Source organism: Garra rufa, chromosome 24 (genome assembly GCF_049309525.1).
Source record: "Garra rufa chromosome 24, GarRuf1.0, whole genome shotgun sequence".
Classification (NCBI taxonomy): Eukaryota; Metazoa; Chordata; class Actinopteri; order Cypriniformes; family Cyprinidae; genus Garra; species Garra rufa.
This window is the reverse complement of record NC_133384.1, coordinates 33,308,946-33,327,044: the sequence shown is the minus strand read 5'-3', so window position 1 is coordinate 33,327,044 and position 18,099 is coordinate 33,308,946. Positions and strand designations below refer to the sequence as shown.

Here is an 18,099-nt window from a genome sequence, read left to right as displayed (position 1 = left end):
TAATTTAACCTTTATGTATTATAATGTGACTAACAAATGTATAGAGGGGTCCAAAAATCTGAAATCACACTGAAACTGAGATTTGCTTCTATGGAAGCATATTTCCGCCACTGAATAAAAAATAGAAAAATGTTATTGCAACTTTTTTTCCCCAGAATTGCATGATAATAACTCACAATTCTGACTTTTTTCTCAGAATTGTGAAATATAAAATCGCAATTGTGAGTTATAAAGTCAGAATTGTGAGATATAAACTTTAATTCTGAGAAATTAAGTCAGAATTGAATTGAGATATAAACTCGCAATTCTGACTTTTCTTGAAAATGCGAGTTTATATCTCACAATTAAGATTTTTTTCTCACAAATGCGAGTTTATATCTTACAATTCTGACTTTTTTCTCGCAATTCTGACCTTTTTTCTTTGAATTGTGAGACAAACTCGCAATTGCGAGTTAAAAAGTGCCATTTTGATGGGAACAAAAAATGTTGTCGTCTTAGAGTTTATATCTTACATTTCTGACTTAATAACCTGCAAATGCATGTTATAAAGTCACAACTGTGTTTATATCTCACAATTCCAACTTTATTTCTCAGAATTGCAAGTTTATTTCTCAGGCTATATATATTTAATGAAAAAAAAAAACAATAAAAACTACTAAAATATTGTAAAATATAATTACGATTTAAAATGGCTGTTTTGTATTTGAATATATTTAAAAATATAATTTATTCCTGTGATCAAAGCTGAATTTTCAGCATCATTACTCTCCAGTGTCACATTATTCCTCAGAAATCATTCTAATATGCTGATTTGCTGTTCAAGAAACGTCTAGGTTATGAAGGTAACCCTCGTTCCCTGAAGGAGGGAACGGAGACGTTACATTGGGATCCCAATGTAACGTCGAAGTGATTCGACTGAAGGGGAACAGTATTTACAATCTAAGCAATCACCGTTTGTAAATTGCGACATTTTTAGCATGCTGAAACGACATTTGTACTCACGTTGTGCTTGGTGAGAGCAGAAATGTTAGAAGCTATTGCTTGCAGCCAGTCGGTGCATTCGTCAGTACTGGGGCACTGAATTACCCCGCTGCACACCCCATCCACAGCGATGACTTGAAAGGCATTTTGCCTGGAGAAATTAGAAATACATACACTTGAGAGACATTCCACAAAATGCAAAAAGTACCTAACTAATGTCTAATTCTCCTTTCTCAATTCAAAGCAATTTAAAAAACAGATTGATTTAATTCAATCCAATTTAGGAGTTTTCAATTACGTTCCACTTGATCTGCAAAAAGGTCTCATTTCAAATAGCTTAACCTCATCAAAGTTTGCATTCGGTATTAAAGGTCTAATGTGGTTCATTTGGGAATGGCTGTGAATTAATATAACCCCTAAAACACTAATCAAGGAAAATCCTGTGTGACTAGAATACAAACAGAATTACCAGATGAAAGCAAGAGCAAAATACATCACATTAAGCGCTGGAAGTACTATCGAGTACAGGCAAACGAAACAGAGGCATTTCTTGTGCGGTTCCTGCTCAGCTCACCTGCAAATGTCAGTACCTGGGACGTACTGGGACAGACGTGCATGCAAGAGGGGGATGAGTCGAAGATCCACCCATCTCTTCTCCCAACGCAACCCCGGAGACATCGGCCAAGACGAGCAAGACAATGTGTCCTGCCACAAACACAGAGATTACAGATAAAGATGACAGCTACAGTTCAGGGATAAGAGGGATCATACAAAATGCATGTTGTTTTTTATTTAGTACTGTCCTGAATAAGATATTTCACATAAAAGAGATTTACATAAAGTCCACAAGAGAAAATATTGGTTGAATTTATAAAAATTACCCTGTTCAAAAGTTTACATACGCTTGATTCTTAATACTGTGTTGTTACCTGAATGATCCACAGCTGTGTTTTTTTTTTTGTTTGGTGATGGTTGTTCATGAGTCCCTTGTTTGTCCTGAACAGTTAAACTGTCGCTGTTCTTCAGAAAAATCCTTCAGGTCTCACAAATTCTTTGGTTTTTCAGCATTTTTGTGTATTTGAACCTTTAAACTAAAATTAAAATAAAAACTGAAATAAAATAAAAATGATAATATTACTAAAACAGAGAAATAAAGATACATATTATAAAGTACATAATAAAATTACAAAAATTTAAACTGAAATTTAAATGAAAACTGGAAAAAAAGATAAAATAAACATTAAGTAAGTTTAATTTGTTGCTTTAAAGTTTTTAAATAAGTTTTTAAAGTGCTAAAACTACTACAAACAAAAATAATAATAATTAGAAATACTAAAAAACAACTAATAAAAATGATCAAAGCACAAAACAAAATTACTAAAATTTCAACTAAATTAAAATAATAATATTATTAGGTACTAATTTTATTAAAACAGCAAAATATATATAAATCAAAGGTAAATAAATATTTAAAAGCCAAAAACGAATAAAAATGATGAAAGTACATCAAATTACTAATTACTAAAATTACTTATTAATTTAAAGTGAAATTGAAATATAAAAAGTATAAATTATAAAATAAGGTTTGTTTGTTATTTTGCACAAAATTACTAACATTTGAACTAAATTAAAATAAAAACTGAAAATATTTTTAATTAAAAATATTAATAAATACTATGGAAGTATATAAATAATACTAAAATAGCACAGATAAAAACAAATCATCTGTACATTGTTATAATAAAATATTTAAAAACATCGACTAATAAAAATGATAAAAGCACAAAAAAATATTAATCAAAATTTAAACTAAATTGAAATAATATTAATACTAATATTATTAAAACAGCAAAATAAAAATATGAAAATAAAACCTAAAAAGTGACAAAAGTATATAACAAAATTACTACAATTTTAACTAAAATTAAAATGAAAACTGAAATATAAAAATAAAAATGATAAAAAGTGTATATAAACTTGGGGGTCATTTTGGGGTCATTTTTATAACTTAATCATTTTCTCTTGTGGACTATATGTAAACATCTTTTATGTGACATATCTTATTCAGGTCAGTACTAAATAAAAAATAACACACATTTTGTATGATCCCACTTAGTTTGTTAAAATAATTAACATTTTGTAGATTCTTGACCTCAACTGTAGATAGATAGATAGACAGATAGATAGATAGATAGATAGATAGATAGATAGATAGATAGATAGATAGATAGATAGATAGATAGATAGATAGATAGATAGATAGATAGATAGATAGATAGATAGATAGATAGATAGATAGATATTTTATAGACATTTACTGTGTTGTTGGGATGGTAGTTTAGATGCAGGCCGCTGTCACACAATGGAGACGATGTTCCACTGCTCTGGTCACTTGGTATACCTAAAAAAATAAAATAAAAACGGGTAAAAAACAATGCTACTTCATTGTAAATTTCACTTTAAAAAACACTGTATAGGTTCTGTATTAACCGGTAAATGTAGCGAGTCCAAACACAGACGTACATGAGCAGTCCTCACACAGCGGCAGTTTCAGAAATGCAGGTGTCCTCTTCAGGAAAGACACGGTTAGAGTCACTTCCTCACCTGCGTTTCGCAGAACCTGTACCTGAGACCCGAACACATGCTTATTAGAATGAAGGTGTTATTCATTTGGTTATAATTAATCAGGCTTTTAAAGGGTGAGTCAAAATCACTGACACGCATCTGTTAAAAGACTGAACACAGGGATAAAGAATACAATACCATTCATTGCTTTATAAAAACAGCATTGATTGAACTGAATTATTAGCCAAAAAAATAAAACATACCACTTCTTCATGACGGTAACTCCTCACGTTAATGCCGTTTATCTAATGAGATCATTAGTAAAGGAGAAAAACATTGGTAAAAGAGTAGTAAGTGGAAGTTCTGAATAGATACTGATATTACGACGGCGTTTGAGTACTCAAAAAAGTCAAAATGTTTAGAGAAAAAAAGTCAGAATGTTTCAAGAATAAAGTCGGAATTTTGAGAATAAAGTCAGAATGTTTTGAGAATAAAGTCTAAATGTTTCGAGAATAAAATCAGAATTTTGAGAATAAAGTTGGAATGTTTCGAGAAAAAAGTTGGAATTTTGAGAATAAAGTCGGAATGTTTCGAGAATAAAGTTGGAATTTTGAGAATAAAGTCAGAATGTTTCGAGAATAAAGTCAAAATGTTTCAAGAATAAAGTTGGAATTTTGAGAATAAAATCAAAATGTTTCAAGAATGTCTCAAAACATTTTGACTTTATTTTTTATAATTTTTACTTTATTTTCATATTTTTAATTTTGTCAAAACATTTCGACTTTATTCTCGAAATATTTCAAATTTATTCTTGTAATTTCAACTTTGTTGAAATATTTCGACTTTATTCTCATAATTTCAACTTTATTCTCAAAACACTTCGACTTTATTCTCATAATTTCAACTTTATTCTCAAAACACTTCGACTTTATTCTCAAAATATTTAGACTTAATTCTCATCATTCTGACTTTATTTTCATAATTTTAACTGTTGAAATATTTCGACTTTATTCTCAAAATATAAAAATTTTATTCTCATCATTCTGACTTTATTCTCAAAATATTTCCACTTTATTCTGGTAATTTCAACTTTATTCTCGAAATATTTTGTTATTTCTCGTAATTTAGAATATTACAACTTTAATCTTGTAATCTTTAATTTTTTTTATGTGGCACTAAAACGCTGTCATATTACATAAACTAACGTTACAAAAGTCTCACCAAGGCTGCATTTATTTGATCAAAAATGCAATAAAAGCAGTAATATTATTAAATATTATTACAATTTAAAATAACTGCTTTCTATGTTAACATATTTTAAAATGTAATTCATTTCTGTAATCAAAAGCTGAATTTTCAGCATCATTACTCCAGTCTTCAGTGTCACATGATCATTTAGAAATCATTCTAATATGCTGATTTGCTGTTTAACAAACATTTCTAATTACCAATGATAAAAACAGTTGTTTAAAATTAATTATTAACACATATTTTCATGAATAGAAAGTTCTTTAGTAACATTGAAAATGTTTTTACTACCACTTTTGACCAATTTAATGCATCCTTGCTGAATAAATAAATACTTTTGATCAGTAATATAATTTATAAATATTTGAATCATTTATAATTGCTCATAGCAAGTACATCCACCAGAGGCTTCCACAATATTATTAAGGATAAAAAAGTAGATTTTGCTAATTGTTATGAAAATACTATGGATATTACAAAGAATTCCCATATCTAAAACAAGCCCTTCATGTTCATAAAAATACATACATAATTCAGATTGAATGTATAATTAGAATAACATTGCTCCAAAATGACAACTCAAATTCCCATCAAAAACCAGACGCTCCCTAAACATCTGTTGAGTGAATCACATTAAGACACTGTGGGAGTTTTAAAGGGTCCCTAACAGAGAAATTATCTTAATCTTATAACCCCGTTTATGTATTCGTGCATACCTGGAGAATTCCATCTCCGATAAACAAAAGTCCGGAAAGTTCAGCTGCGAACGAAAAAAAAAACCGTTAAAAGTGTAAACCAATAAACAACTTGTTATTTTGAGTGGGAGAGGAGAGAGAGTAAATAAACAGCCTACCCTTCTGTTCTTTTGATATTTTAGATATAACAACAGGGATCTTGTGTTCGGCACCACCCTATGAAAAAATGATAACACAAAGACTTTCATAGTCTTGCGAAAAAAATTTTGAGAGTTGAGTGAAAGCTGCGAGAAACTGCGCGATCACCTTGATGCTCAAACCAAATCCTCCGATTGTCTGCCGACGGATCGTCACTGTTCTTTCCTGTAAGGAATCAAAGGAAACACGTCACTTTCATGCCACGCCGTGTCTTTGAGTTGAGAAAGACAGGTAGTTTACGTTTCAGTTCAGTTTGGTTCATGAAACTGAGAAGGTCCTTAATTAATTTTAATTGCCTGCTTTTCATGTAGATTTCCCAAGGGAAAAGACGGCACCATGCCAACAATGCCGGTAACTTAATTAAAGGGCAGTGAATACAACATGATCTGTCTGTTCAAACCAGCGTTAAAGCGGCTGTCTGCTGTAATGACAATGATAGATGCAACACAATGGTCAAAATATTCTGCCGCAAATGCCTGTGAAACACGCACTTGGCAGTTTCATTCTGTTTCAGACAATGACGTTGAAACAAAGGGGCACAGGTTAACTGGATTAAGTATGAAATCATTCAAAGCACATTCCTACATGTGTGATGACACATTCCAGAGCTGAATAATGACTCAGTCGCAAAAAAGGCAGAGTTGTTCTTTTCTTGCGGCAAGATATTTTGAGGTAACGCCTCGGGCTATGGATTTATATCCTCAGCGGCACACAAATATTTCAATGAAATGAACTCCGATAAAACTCACAGCTGTAATTAGCATGTTATTAAGGCTGTGAAACTGTTAGCATCTATCTATCTATCTATCTATCTATCTATCTATCTATCTATCTATCTATCTATCTATCTATCTATCTATCTATCTATCTATATGTGACCCTGGAGCCCAAAACCTTTTAAGTTGCACGGGTATATTTGTAGCAATAGTCAAAACTTTTCTTTTCTGACAAAAATCATTAGGATATTAAGTAAAGATCATGTTCCATGAAGATATTTTGTAAATTTTCTATTGTAAATATATCAAAAAAAATTTTTTTAGTAATATGCATTGATAAGAACTTCATTTGGACAACTTTAAAGACGCTTTTCTAAATATTTAAGGTTTTATGCACCCTTCAGATTTCAGATTTTCAAATAGTTGTTTCTCAGCCAAATATTGTCCTATCCTAACAAACCATACATCAATATTTATTCAGCTTTCAGCTGATGTAAATCTCAATTTTAAAAAAATTACCCTTATGACTGGTTTTGTTGTCCAGGGTCATATATACAAACACACTACAAGTCAAAAGTTATTGAACAGTAAGTAACATTTTGAAATATTTTTACTATTTAAAATAACTGTTTTCTATTTGAATATATTTTTAAATCTAATTTACTCCTGTGATTTCAATGCTGAATTTTTAGGATCATTACACCAATCACATGATTCCTTCAGAAACCATTCAAAAACAACCCAACATCACAAATTGTGCTCAGATTTGCCAAAATACACTACCAGTTAAGTTTTTTCTAATTGTTTTTAAAAAAGAAGTCTCTTGTGCTCACCAAGCCTGCATTTATTTGATCCAAAGTACAGTGAAAACAGTAAAAATGTGAAATATTTTTACTATTTAAAAAACTGTTTTCTATTTGAATACATTTCAAAATCTAATTTATTCCTGTGATTTCAAAGCTGAATTTTCAGCATCATTACACCACTCACATAATCCTTCAGAAACCATTCTAATATTCTGATTTGCTGCTCAAAAAACATTTATTTTTATTATTATTAATATTATGTTGAAAACAGCTAAGCAGAATTTTTTCAGGTTTCTTTGATGAATAGAAAGTTCATAAAAACAGCATTTATCTGAAATAGAAATCTTTTGTAACATCATAAATGCCTTTATCATTACTTTTGATCAATTTTTCACTATATATATATATATATATATATATATATATAATTTTTATAAGATCTTTGCATCTTTCTATTCATCAGTATCCTAAAAAAAATGTACTTAACTGTTTTAAATATTAATAATAATAAAAAAAAATGTTCCTTGAACAATTTCTGAAGGATCATCTGGAGTAATGATGCTTACATTTTAGCTTTGAAATCACAGGAATAAATTACATTTTTAAATATATTAATGTAGAAAACAGTTATTTTAAATAGTAAACATATTTAAATTTTTTACTGCTTTTGCTGTACTTTGGATCAAATAAATGCAGGCTTGTTGAGCTGAAGAGACTTCTTCAAAAAAAATTAAAATCTGTTCAAAAACTTTTGACTGGTAGTGTATATATTCTTTAAAATCTAAAATGAATAATTATAATAATTATTATTTATTACTTCTAATAATAAGCAAGAATGCATCTTGCACAATAAGACTAAAAAATGTTAATAGGGTAAATTTTGCTTTCATGTTGATATGAATTGTACTTAATAAGATAACATTTTAATGAAAATTGGGTCTATTTATGTCTTCATATGTGACCCTGGACCACAAAACCAGTCATAAGGGTCAATTTTTTAAATTTAATTTTTTGAATTTTACATTTTTTTTAAATAAATAAGCTTTCCATTGATGTCTACTTTGTTAGGATAGAACAATATCTGGCTGAGATACAACTATTTGAAAATCTGGAATCTGAGGGTGCAAAAAAATCAAAATATTGAGAAAATCACCTTTAAAGTGATTTTGATAAAGTTCTGATATATTTACAGTAGGAAATGCAGAAAATATCTTCATAGAAGATGATCTTTACTTAACATCCTAATGATTTTTGGCATAAAAGTCGATAATTTTAACCCATAGAATGTATTTTTTGGCTATTGCTACAAATATACCTGTGCTACTTAAGGGTCACATATTCTTAAAAACTCACTTATGTAGTAGTCAAGGGATTTAGCCATTTTAAAATGCTTTTTTTGACCTGAATAAAAGATAACATTAAGAACATGTTGAAGGTTCCTGACTAAACATTTTCTTCCAATATATAAGATGCAGTCCCTGACATGTAAACAACAACAGGACGTGTTGAACAGCTGTTTCACGTCACAGCTTTGTATTTTCCAGGACTGGCTCAATCTGTTTTCTAATAAGAACTGCTGAACTCACACTCGAGTAGAACGGTTCTCCAGACACACAGATGACGTCTTGCTCTTGAATGGTGAGAATATCTTTGGCCAGGTGCAAGCGGATATTGAAAGGCTCCTCGCTACCATCTTGAAGCAAATAAATCCCAGTCTTTGTCTGAAACAGCCAAAGTCACACAAACATCTGTAATTCTCACTTGACAACATCAAGTTAATTAGCCGTGAAACTGATCGCACGATAAATAGCGAGGGCTTGTGTTTGCGAGTCACGTTTGCCTGGCAGAGCTGCGACTGAAAACTCAAAAGACACTGCAGAATATCAGGGAGAAAAATGATTGCGAGGCCATCTGGAGTTGGTTATTCATTTGTGGAAGATGTTTTGCCTCTCCTCTCATCCAAGTGGCTTCATCAGCTATCTGATGGTGGATTAAACATCTTCACACCACCACAATGTCATAATGACTGATGAAGCTTTTTGAATATGTGTCAAAATGTCTCCAACAAATGGATAATGAAGTCCAGATGCTCTTGAATACATTGCAACTTGACAGACTGCCTGTCAGAGGCTTAAATGCGGCTTATCGGCTCCATATTTATTCAGTATTTACCACGGGGCCTTTACTTCTGTAGATAAATGTTTGAGAAAAATTACATACGAGTCATGTAGCTATAAGGCACTGCGAGCACTTTAACTGCCTCGCAAGATGTAATTTTGAGCAATGAAACGTTCTTGCCCTACAGTAATCATTTAAAGTACAGTAGATAGGGCGAACTTAAATGGCAGCGCTTTAACAGTTTTTAAATAACACTTCATTAATGGGAGTTTCTTCAAGTATTTCTGCTTTCTGCTTTCGGCCCTGTGGACTTGAAGATAATAATCTCTTTTAAAACACTTTTCGCACGGTCATTGGTTTAGTGTCTGATTTAGTGTTTAATGTTTAACAGAGCATATACTCTAAATGCAATAGAAGAGAATTCAATCCTCTTTTAAAAGTTATGAATATTTTCACAATTATGTTTAATATTTTCAGCAATTTTGAAACAAGTACCTATGTCTCATTGTTTTAAAATTAAAACCATAAAAAAACATTTTTATTACTTGAAATCATAATAAAATATAATTGATAATAAAATATAAAAACCTTTCCATTTTAATTTAGTTTAACTTGATGTACTAAAATAACTACAACTAAAGTATAAAAATGAAAACTATTCAAACTAAAAATTATTTAAAAAAAAAAAAACAACACAATTGTTAAACCTTTAACTGAAATTTAAATGAAAACCAAAAATATAAAAATAAAAACTGATTGAAAATATGAATAAAAATATAATATCTAAATGATACTAAAAAAACACTCATCTCCTTTCATAGTTGGTATTTTATGTATCCTAAATACTAAAACATTAAACTTAAACTTTTTTTAAACTTAAAAAAACCTTTACAGACAAAAAATAATTAAAAAAAAAAATACTACAATTACAAAAATATATAACAAAATTGCCAAAACTTTAACTAAAATTAAACTAAAAATATAAAAATAAAAACTGATTGAATATATTAACAAAAATATAATATCTAAATGATACTTAAATAGCACTGTCTCCTTTCATAGCTAGTGTATCCTAAATAATAATAATTTAAAATAAATAATAAAAACGTAAAAAAAAAAACGTAAAAAAAATTCAGACAAATAATTATTTTAAAAAACACTAAATTTAAAAAAAAAATTACTAACACTTTAACTAAAACTAAAATTAAAACTAAAAAATATAAAAATAAAAACTGATTGAAAATATGAATAAAAATATACCATCTAAATGATGCTAAACACTGGTCTCCTTTCATAGCTAGTATTTTATGTATCTTAAATACAAGTGAAAAAAATACTTTCACACTTTCTGCGTAATTGAAAAAGTGATATCTATGTAGCTTGATTTTTCTTTAGTTTTCTTCATACATCCTGCTTCACAGTTCAAACTTGTTCATATTAATAAAATTAATAATTTATCTTGTCATCCAAGATGTTCATGTCTTTCTTTCTTCAGTCGATAACAAATTGTGTTTTTTGAGGCAAACATTTCAGGATTTCTCTCCATATAGTGGACTTCAAAGTTAAGTTTGAACTTCCAAAATGCAGTTTAAATGCAACTTCAAAGGGCTCTAAACGATCCCAGCCGAGGAAGAAGGTAAGAAGGTTGACAATTTATATACCTTTTAACCTCAAATGCTCGTCTTGTCTAGCTCTGCGTGAACTCTGTGCATTCCGGTACAAGACAGTTAGGGTACGTCAACAAACTCCCATCTCATTTTCTTGTCCAACTTTACCCTTCTTCCTCGGCTGGGATCGTTTAGAGCCCTTTAAAGCTGCATTAAACTGCATTTTGTAAGTTCAAACCCGCGGACACCATAGAAGTCCACTATATGGAACATTCCAGAAATGTTTTCCTCAAAAAACAAAATTTCTTTACGACTGAAGAAAGAAAGACATGAGCATCTTGGATGACAAGGGGGTAAGTAAATTATCTGTAAATTTTTGTTCTGGAAGTGAACTTCTCTTTTAACACCTGGGTTCCTTTTAAGTAAGGGATAATGTACAGGCAGCCGGTAGTTATCGCAGAAATAAGCCCCGGCAGTGTGATCACACTGAAGGGCCTTATTTCGTGATAACTACAGGCTGCCTGTACATTATCCCGCTTATTACACGGCTACTTGCCACATAAGGAAAAAAAAACTGGACATGAATATGAATTTGACATCTTTTATTGGCATATTTGTTTTAAATTAACATTTTTATCCTTCCGCGGAGCGATATAGTACCACGTGACTAACATTCAAACTATGTACGTTAGTAAGACAATTTAAATAGATTAATGTCGAAATTTTCCATTGTTAATTGTGGTTTTCCAGTGTTTGTCACAAGATGGCGCCAAACGGTAATCTTTGTTGGCACGGAGGGATTTTAAACATACAAGTAGTACCGGCTATGCGTTATTACTTTGGAGCGGTGATTATTTGAAAAGAACGAACCTGCAAATGTCTCAACTGACCAATCAGAATCAAGCATTCCAAAGAGCAGTGTAATAACATCTTGATAAAATTTGAATAATTACAATTATTAATTAATATATACAATTATTAATAAATATTTTGTTTGTTTGCTAGTTGGTCTATTAGAGCTATTTTAGCCTTCATAAAATGGTCTATAATCCTCATAAATTCAGAAGAAACTTACAGTGAAACTTACAGTGAAAAGAGACTGCATCCCTAGACAGTTTATTCAAGAATTGTTGTCAATACATATTTAATAATTTCACACTGAAATTTTTTTGCCAGCATCATGCTGCTTTCATTATTATTTCATTAAAGCTTTCTACTTTGAAATGTTGCATAAAACTGACTCTCTGTATATTTTGGCCTTCCTGCCAGTCAGCACTGTAAAAAAAAATTATATATATATATATAAATAAAATAAACTTCTCAGGGCCCAGTTGTGTTGTAAGACTGGTTTCTATGATGACCAAATTGGTTGGTAAGCAGTTGCTCGTAAAACAGGAAGAGACCTGCATTTTTTGTCGAGTCTGGTATCTGCATCATTGCGCTTTCTTGCAAAGTCAGTCAAATACTTTGTACCAGGATGAAATTTATTCCATAACTTCAGTTGCTAGGACACATGCTTGATTCTGTTGCCATGGGAATCAAGTGTCAGCCATTTTTAGTGTACCCTTGAGATTTTCAGTCAAAACATGCTCAGACATAAGACTATGGCCATTCCAGAAGTGAAATTCCTGTACTTAGTCTAGGAAGATTGCATTAATTCACACAATTGATTCTCATATTGATTCTCTGAAAAACCCTACCAGATTCTTTAATAACATAATAACATCTTTTATGAAAAAAAGCAATTTTTTCTGACCACGGCATGTTTAAAAAGCACAGCCGTGTTTGTAAATAAACAGAAATACTTCTGTCTATATACACAAGACTTATCTTCCTCTGAGCACTCATTAATCTTCCACACATAAGCGCTCTTCTGTGTCCCGGGTTTCTGAGCCCGAAACCTATTAAATTTGTGCTCTCTGCATTCGCAGTAGCCTTGTATCCTGTCCCAAACTGCATTAATATAATGCAGGACCCATCGAATGTCTTGAATTTTAACAAATTGGGAAGAACATCCAGATTAGCAGGCGATCAATATTCCTCAGTAGGCGATAGACGCTCATATATGGGATATAAAGTACAGTCAGATGATCGTTATTACAAAATAAATCCTGACAGGGTGATCAAGACTACTAAATAAATAAATGCACAGAGTTAATATTGATTTGAGTTTATATTGTTTTGTAATCTTGCCTTTATATGATTTTAAAGCCTTCACATTGAACAAAACAATCAAACGAATGCTGCAGTAATATTTACAGTATTATTGAAGGGGACATCGGGTGATCATTTTCTACAAGTTAGTATGCTATAAATACTGTGTTGTTACCTGAGTGATCCACAGCTGTGTTTTTTTGTTTAGTGATAGTTGTTCATGAGTCCCTTGTTTGTCCTGAACAGTTAAACTGCATGCCTTGTTTTAGAAAACTCCTTCAGGTCCCACAAATTCTTTGGTTTTCCAGCATTTTTTTTAGTTTTTTAACCCTTTCCAATAATGACTGTATGATTTTGAGATCCATCTTTTCAAACTGAGTACAACTGCTTTTTAGTTTACAGAAGGTTCAAACACTCTCTGATGCTTCAGAAGGAAAAAATCACACATTAAGAGCTGGGGGGTGAAAACTTTTGAATTTGAAGATCAGGGTAAATTTAACTTATTTTGTTTTCTGAGGAACTTGTAAGTACTTTCTGTAGTACTAAATGAAAAAAATATATTTAGGCAAAACGTGAAAACACATCCTCATACTATTCAAAATTTTTCTTAATGTTTCGTTTTTTTTTCTTCTAAAGCATCAGCAATGTTTGAACCTTCTGCAATAGTTGCATATGAGTACCTCAGTTGTCCTCAGTGTGAAAAGATGGATCTCAAAATCATACAGTCATTGTTGGAAAGGGTTCAAATACACAAAAGTGCTGAAAAACCAAAGACTTTGTGCGACCTGACGGATTTTTCTAAAAACAGCAGGCAGTTTAACTGTTCAGAAAAAACAAAGGAAGACATGAACAATTATCACTAAACAAAAAACACAGCTGTGGATCATTCAGGTAACAACAGAGTATTAAGTATCAAGTGTATGTAAACTTTTGAATGCGGCCATTTTAATAAATTCAACTAATTTTGTTCAAATTCATTTTGTATGATTCCTCTTATTTTGGTAAAATAATTAACATTTTGCAGATTCATCAAGGTGTATGTAAACTTGTGACTTCGACTGTATATGCAAACACCATATAATGGTAAATTTTGTATCCGATGTCCCCTTTAATAATCAAGTCGTCTGAGGTCATTTTCACTGTAATCCATAACTGAGATGCAAGATGTCGGCAGCTGCGTTTCTAGAAACAAAACTGTGAGTTTGCAGTGTTGAGATAAACCGGGCCCTCTCTCAAAATCAGAAATAGTTCACCAAAAAATGAAAATATGCTGAAAATGTACTCACCCTCAGGGTTTATGAAGCAAAAAGATTCATGTTGTAATAAACAAATCCATCATTATGACATTTTTAACATCAAACTGTTGCTTCCAGCTAAAATACAACTCCTCTATCCATAATATTGCTTTCTCCAGTGAATCAGGAGAGAAATATGCACTGATCAAGCACTGTTTACAAGCAAAAACTGTTCTAATCAAATATGTGGGTGGATTTTGATGTGAGAGGACAAAAGAGGATGGACTTTTTCACTGGAGGAAGCATTATTATGGATTATGGATTATTGGCAAAAAGCACTGGTTCAACGGTAAAATATCTTAATGACTGGGTTTGTTTTTTACAAACACACAGCTTTTGACTTCACAAGATGTCAACTGATGGACTGGAGTTGTGTGGATTACTTGTGGATTATTGTGATGTTTTTATCAGCTGTTTATACTCTCATTCTGACGGCACCCATTCACTGCAGAGCATCCATTGCTGAGAAAGTGATGTAATGCTACGTTTCTCCAAATCTAATGAAGAAACAAACTCATCTACTGTACATCTTGGATGGCCTGAGGGTGAATACATTTTCAGCAGATTTTCATTTTTGTGTGAACTGTTCCTTTAAAAGTTATACTAGTACACACAAACGGCATTAAAGCGGCTCTTAAAGCGACAGATGCTATTGAAACATGCTGCCGATTGACATTAAATAGACAGTTCACCCCAAAATGTTGTCACTCACATGTTGTCCCAAATCTCTATTAATTTTTTTTCTTGTGCTGACACACATTTTGAAGAATATAGATAACAATAGCTGGTCCCCACTTTGATAGTGGGAAAAAAATAATAATAACTGGGAACCAGCAACTGTTTGGTTACCCACATTATTCAAAATAAGTTATGTTCAACATGTTTTATGCTTTTAAAAAAAAAGAGTAAGTAAATGATGACAGAATTGTAATTTTTGGGTTATGGTACGCTAATAAAACAAAACAGAAAGAAAAATCACTCACTGCTCTTGACTGACGAACTTTAATACAGTTGCTTTAATACAAGTCAATGTATAATTTATGAATATAGTGTATATAGTGTTTTATTTTTACATTTGTTAATTCAATTTCTTGAATGCTACTGATAAACACATCTACTGTACCTGGAAATTAAAGCACTGTTTGTGTGTTTATGTGTATTTGTAACATGTACACTATCTTTGCTCTTATTTTTTAATAACAAGGACAAAATAATGACAAAGATTTGTTATCTTCACCCAGTTTTGGCCTAAATATTTGCCATTCTTTTTGTCTATTTTGTAACCTTGTAAGGTTTTGGTTTTAAGGGGAGACACTGTTTTTTCATGCACCTATCAAGTTTTTGGTTTTTCATAAAGTGTTTTTTTAGACTAGTGGAAAGAAAACATCCAAAAACACTTTTAAGTGTTTCTTTCATAGCAATTTATCTATTTGTGTCAATAGATTTCAATTACAATGCATATTTTTAAAGGCCGTTTTCTCAAAAAGAGTTTTTTTCTTCTACGCTGAGCCATAAATCTCTCCACTTCAGTAGCACTTACATACACCAAACTTTACATTTTTATTCCTGTCTATATTCTGAAGGTTTTTACAGAGGGATTTGTTCATATATGATTTCCTTGATTTCATACAATATTTTATTCCCCCCAAAAAATGGTAAAAAAAAAAAAAATTTCTGAATCCCCAAAATCCCCTCTGTAAAAACATTTGACTCTAACATGTAAAAAAAAATGAATCAAGAATTTTGAAACTGATTTCATCCAGTGTCATCCAAATTTATGCAAATTAGTGCATATTTCATTAAATAATGGCTCATTTGCAAATTTAAACCTAACATTTTAGAAAACTTGTAATACAAAAAATGTTTGCAATTATCAAAGTAATCAATCAACTGGGTAAGTAAGATGATAACTACAAGTAAATTTTTTTACCCTATTCACCTGCAGTGTCTCGCCGTGAAAAAAAAAGTGAATCGTGACATTTCGGAAAAAAAAATGGTGATAAGATATTTTTGCCATATCGTCCATCCCCCACCCATTAAACTGTTACTAATACTAACAATTATAAGGGTGAGCAAATATCTGACCACTGGAAGGTGCTGTTGACCAATCAAAATCAAGAGCCGTCTACTAGATATGTACATCAAAACATAAAACAGCATAAAGATTGTGCATAATGACGGCAAAGGACACTTAAAATACCCAAATATTGATTATTCAGTCAATAATTAATCCATATCTTCACAGAGTTTAATTCATTTTGTTATAGCTAGATGGTACATGGCTTTCATTTTCTATGACAGATTCGAATCCTTACATTAAGTCCTTGAAAATTAAAAGCATTCTGGAGAATGAAACTGTAAATCTGTTGGCTGTTTAAATAACTCTATCCTAGTCTGCAGACAGTGGAATTAAAGCAATCGTTTTTGACCTAACATCTTTGTTCCCCATGCAGTGGAAAGTCAACAAATCCATTTATTTGATCGATGTGCTCCTGCCTCGCTCCACGACTTCAGCATTTATTTGGATAGAGTTTTTGTTCAACAAACATGCTAAAATAGATCTGTTACAAGTAGTATGGGAACCCTACTTTATCTACTTTACTTTAGTGTTTCAACAGCGGGATATAAAGTGATGCTTACCTCTTCATTTGAAGTCTTGAAATCCATGTGCTAAGGTCAGAGAAACAACCCTTGGAGAGCATAAAAAACACAACCAATCGTGTAATTAGGACATGTTGCATTAGAAAAACGAAACCATATTGACCTCCAATGATAAATGCTGTTTGCAATAACACTGCATATGTTGCAAAGCAAAGGAAAATTCATTATAGATAAATGAAAATGCGTTCGAAATTAATCTCTACTTAGTGCGGGAGAAACACACAACTTTGCCTTGCATGAAAGCGCACTTAGATGTGCAGAAATTTAATCAAAACTCTTCACAGCATATTTGTTTTGACAAATAACGGCAGCATCTGGACGTGTAGAGCTGAAGAGGAGGATGCACTTTGATATTCGGAGTAAAAAGCTTCTTCGAAAACTCCTAAAAGTGTTTTTATTTTGTCACTCTTTTGCTAACATGTGGATGGCAGAGCAGATTAACCAACCGGAAAGCAATAACCACTTCTGAATACGAATGCAAATGTGGCATTTCAAGTAGCTCGGAGGCCTACTAAATAATTCAGTGAGAGATATTGTCAAACAATATATCAGCCTATTTGGGACGGTCTCTGAACATGTACCGCAATTTCTGGTTTGCTGTACAGGGTTTGCTTGAATGCTTCATTGTGCAATGAGAATATGGCATTCAAATAAACCCTGTGGTCAGGGCTGGTGCTAATGTTATTTAACCAACAAGTGATAATAATATCTTTGTTGTGAAGATGTAAGATGAATGTCAAATTCAAAATTATTGAATCATAATAATATTCTGGTGGCGTCTGCTCAGTGACTAAATGTAAATATGACACTAATGGACACAGATGGACGAATCGTCCAAAAACAGATTATAAAAAATATATATTTTAATTCATTTTAGGAAATATGAAACATGACTCAGGCATGCTGTTTGTGATATTCGCCCAGCAAGATTTTCTGGTACACAATGATACTTATTTGCACAGGATGAATAAATCACTGGAGGCATTATTCCAGTGCTGCTTTATAAACGTCTTAATAATTCATATTGCAAAAGGAATCACACAGCAGTGGCTGAC

General features: G+C 31.6%; 1 protein-coding gene across 1 annotated transcript in view; it reads right to left on the bottom strand.

Annotated features, from left to right (window-relative positions):
- The window catches only part of LOC141300292 (gamma-1-syntrophin-like), an 18,718-nt gene extending 1,668 nt beyond the window's left edge, over positions 1-17,050 (bottom strand). The window contains exons 1-10 of the mRNA XM_073830610.1: positions 17,024-17,050; positions 8,796-8,930; positions 5,796-5,852; positions 5,648-5,705; positions 5,511-5,554; positions 3,810-3,851; positions 3,505-3,607; positions 3,300-3,382; positions 1,556-1,686; positions 999-1,132 (exon numbers count right to left, since the gene is read on the bottom strand). Of these exons, the coding sequence (XP_073686711.1) occupies positions 999-1,132; positions 1,556-1,686; positions 3,300-3,382; positions 3,505-3,607; positions 3,810-3,851; positions 5,511-5,554; positions 5,648-5,705; positions 5,796-5,852; positions 8,796-8,930; positions 17,024-17,050 (814 nt within the window). The remainder of the gene's footprint in view (positions 1-998; positions 1,133-1,555; positions 1,687-3,299; positions 3,383-3,504; positions 3,608-3,809; positions 3,852-5,510; positions 5,555-5,647; positions 5,706-5,795; positions 5,853-8,795; positions 8,931-17,023) is intronic.
- Between the last annotated feature and the right edge of the window lie 1,049 nt (positions 17,051-18,099).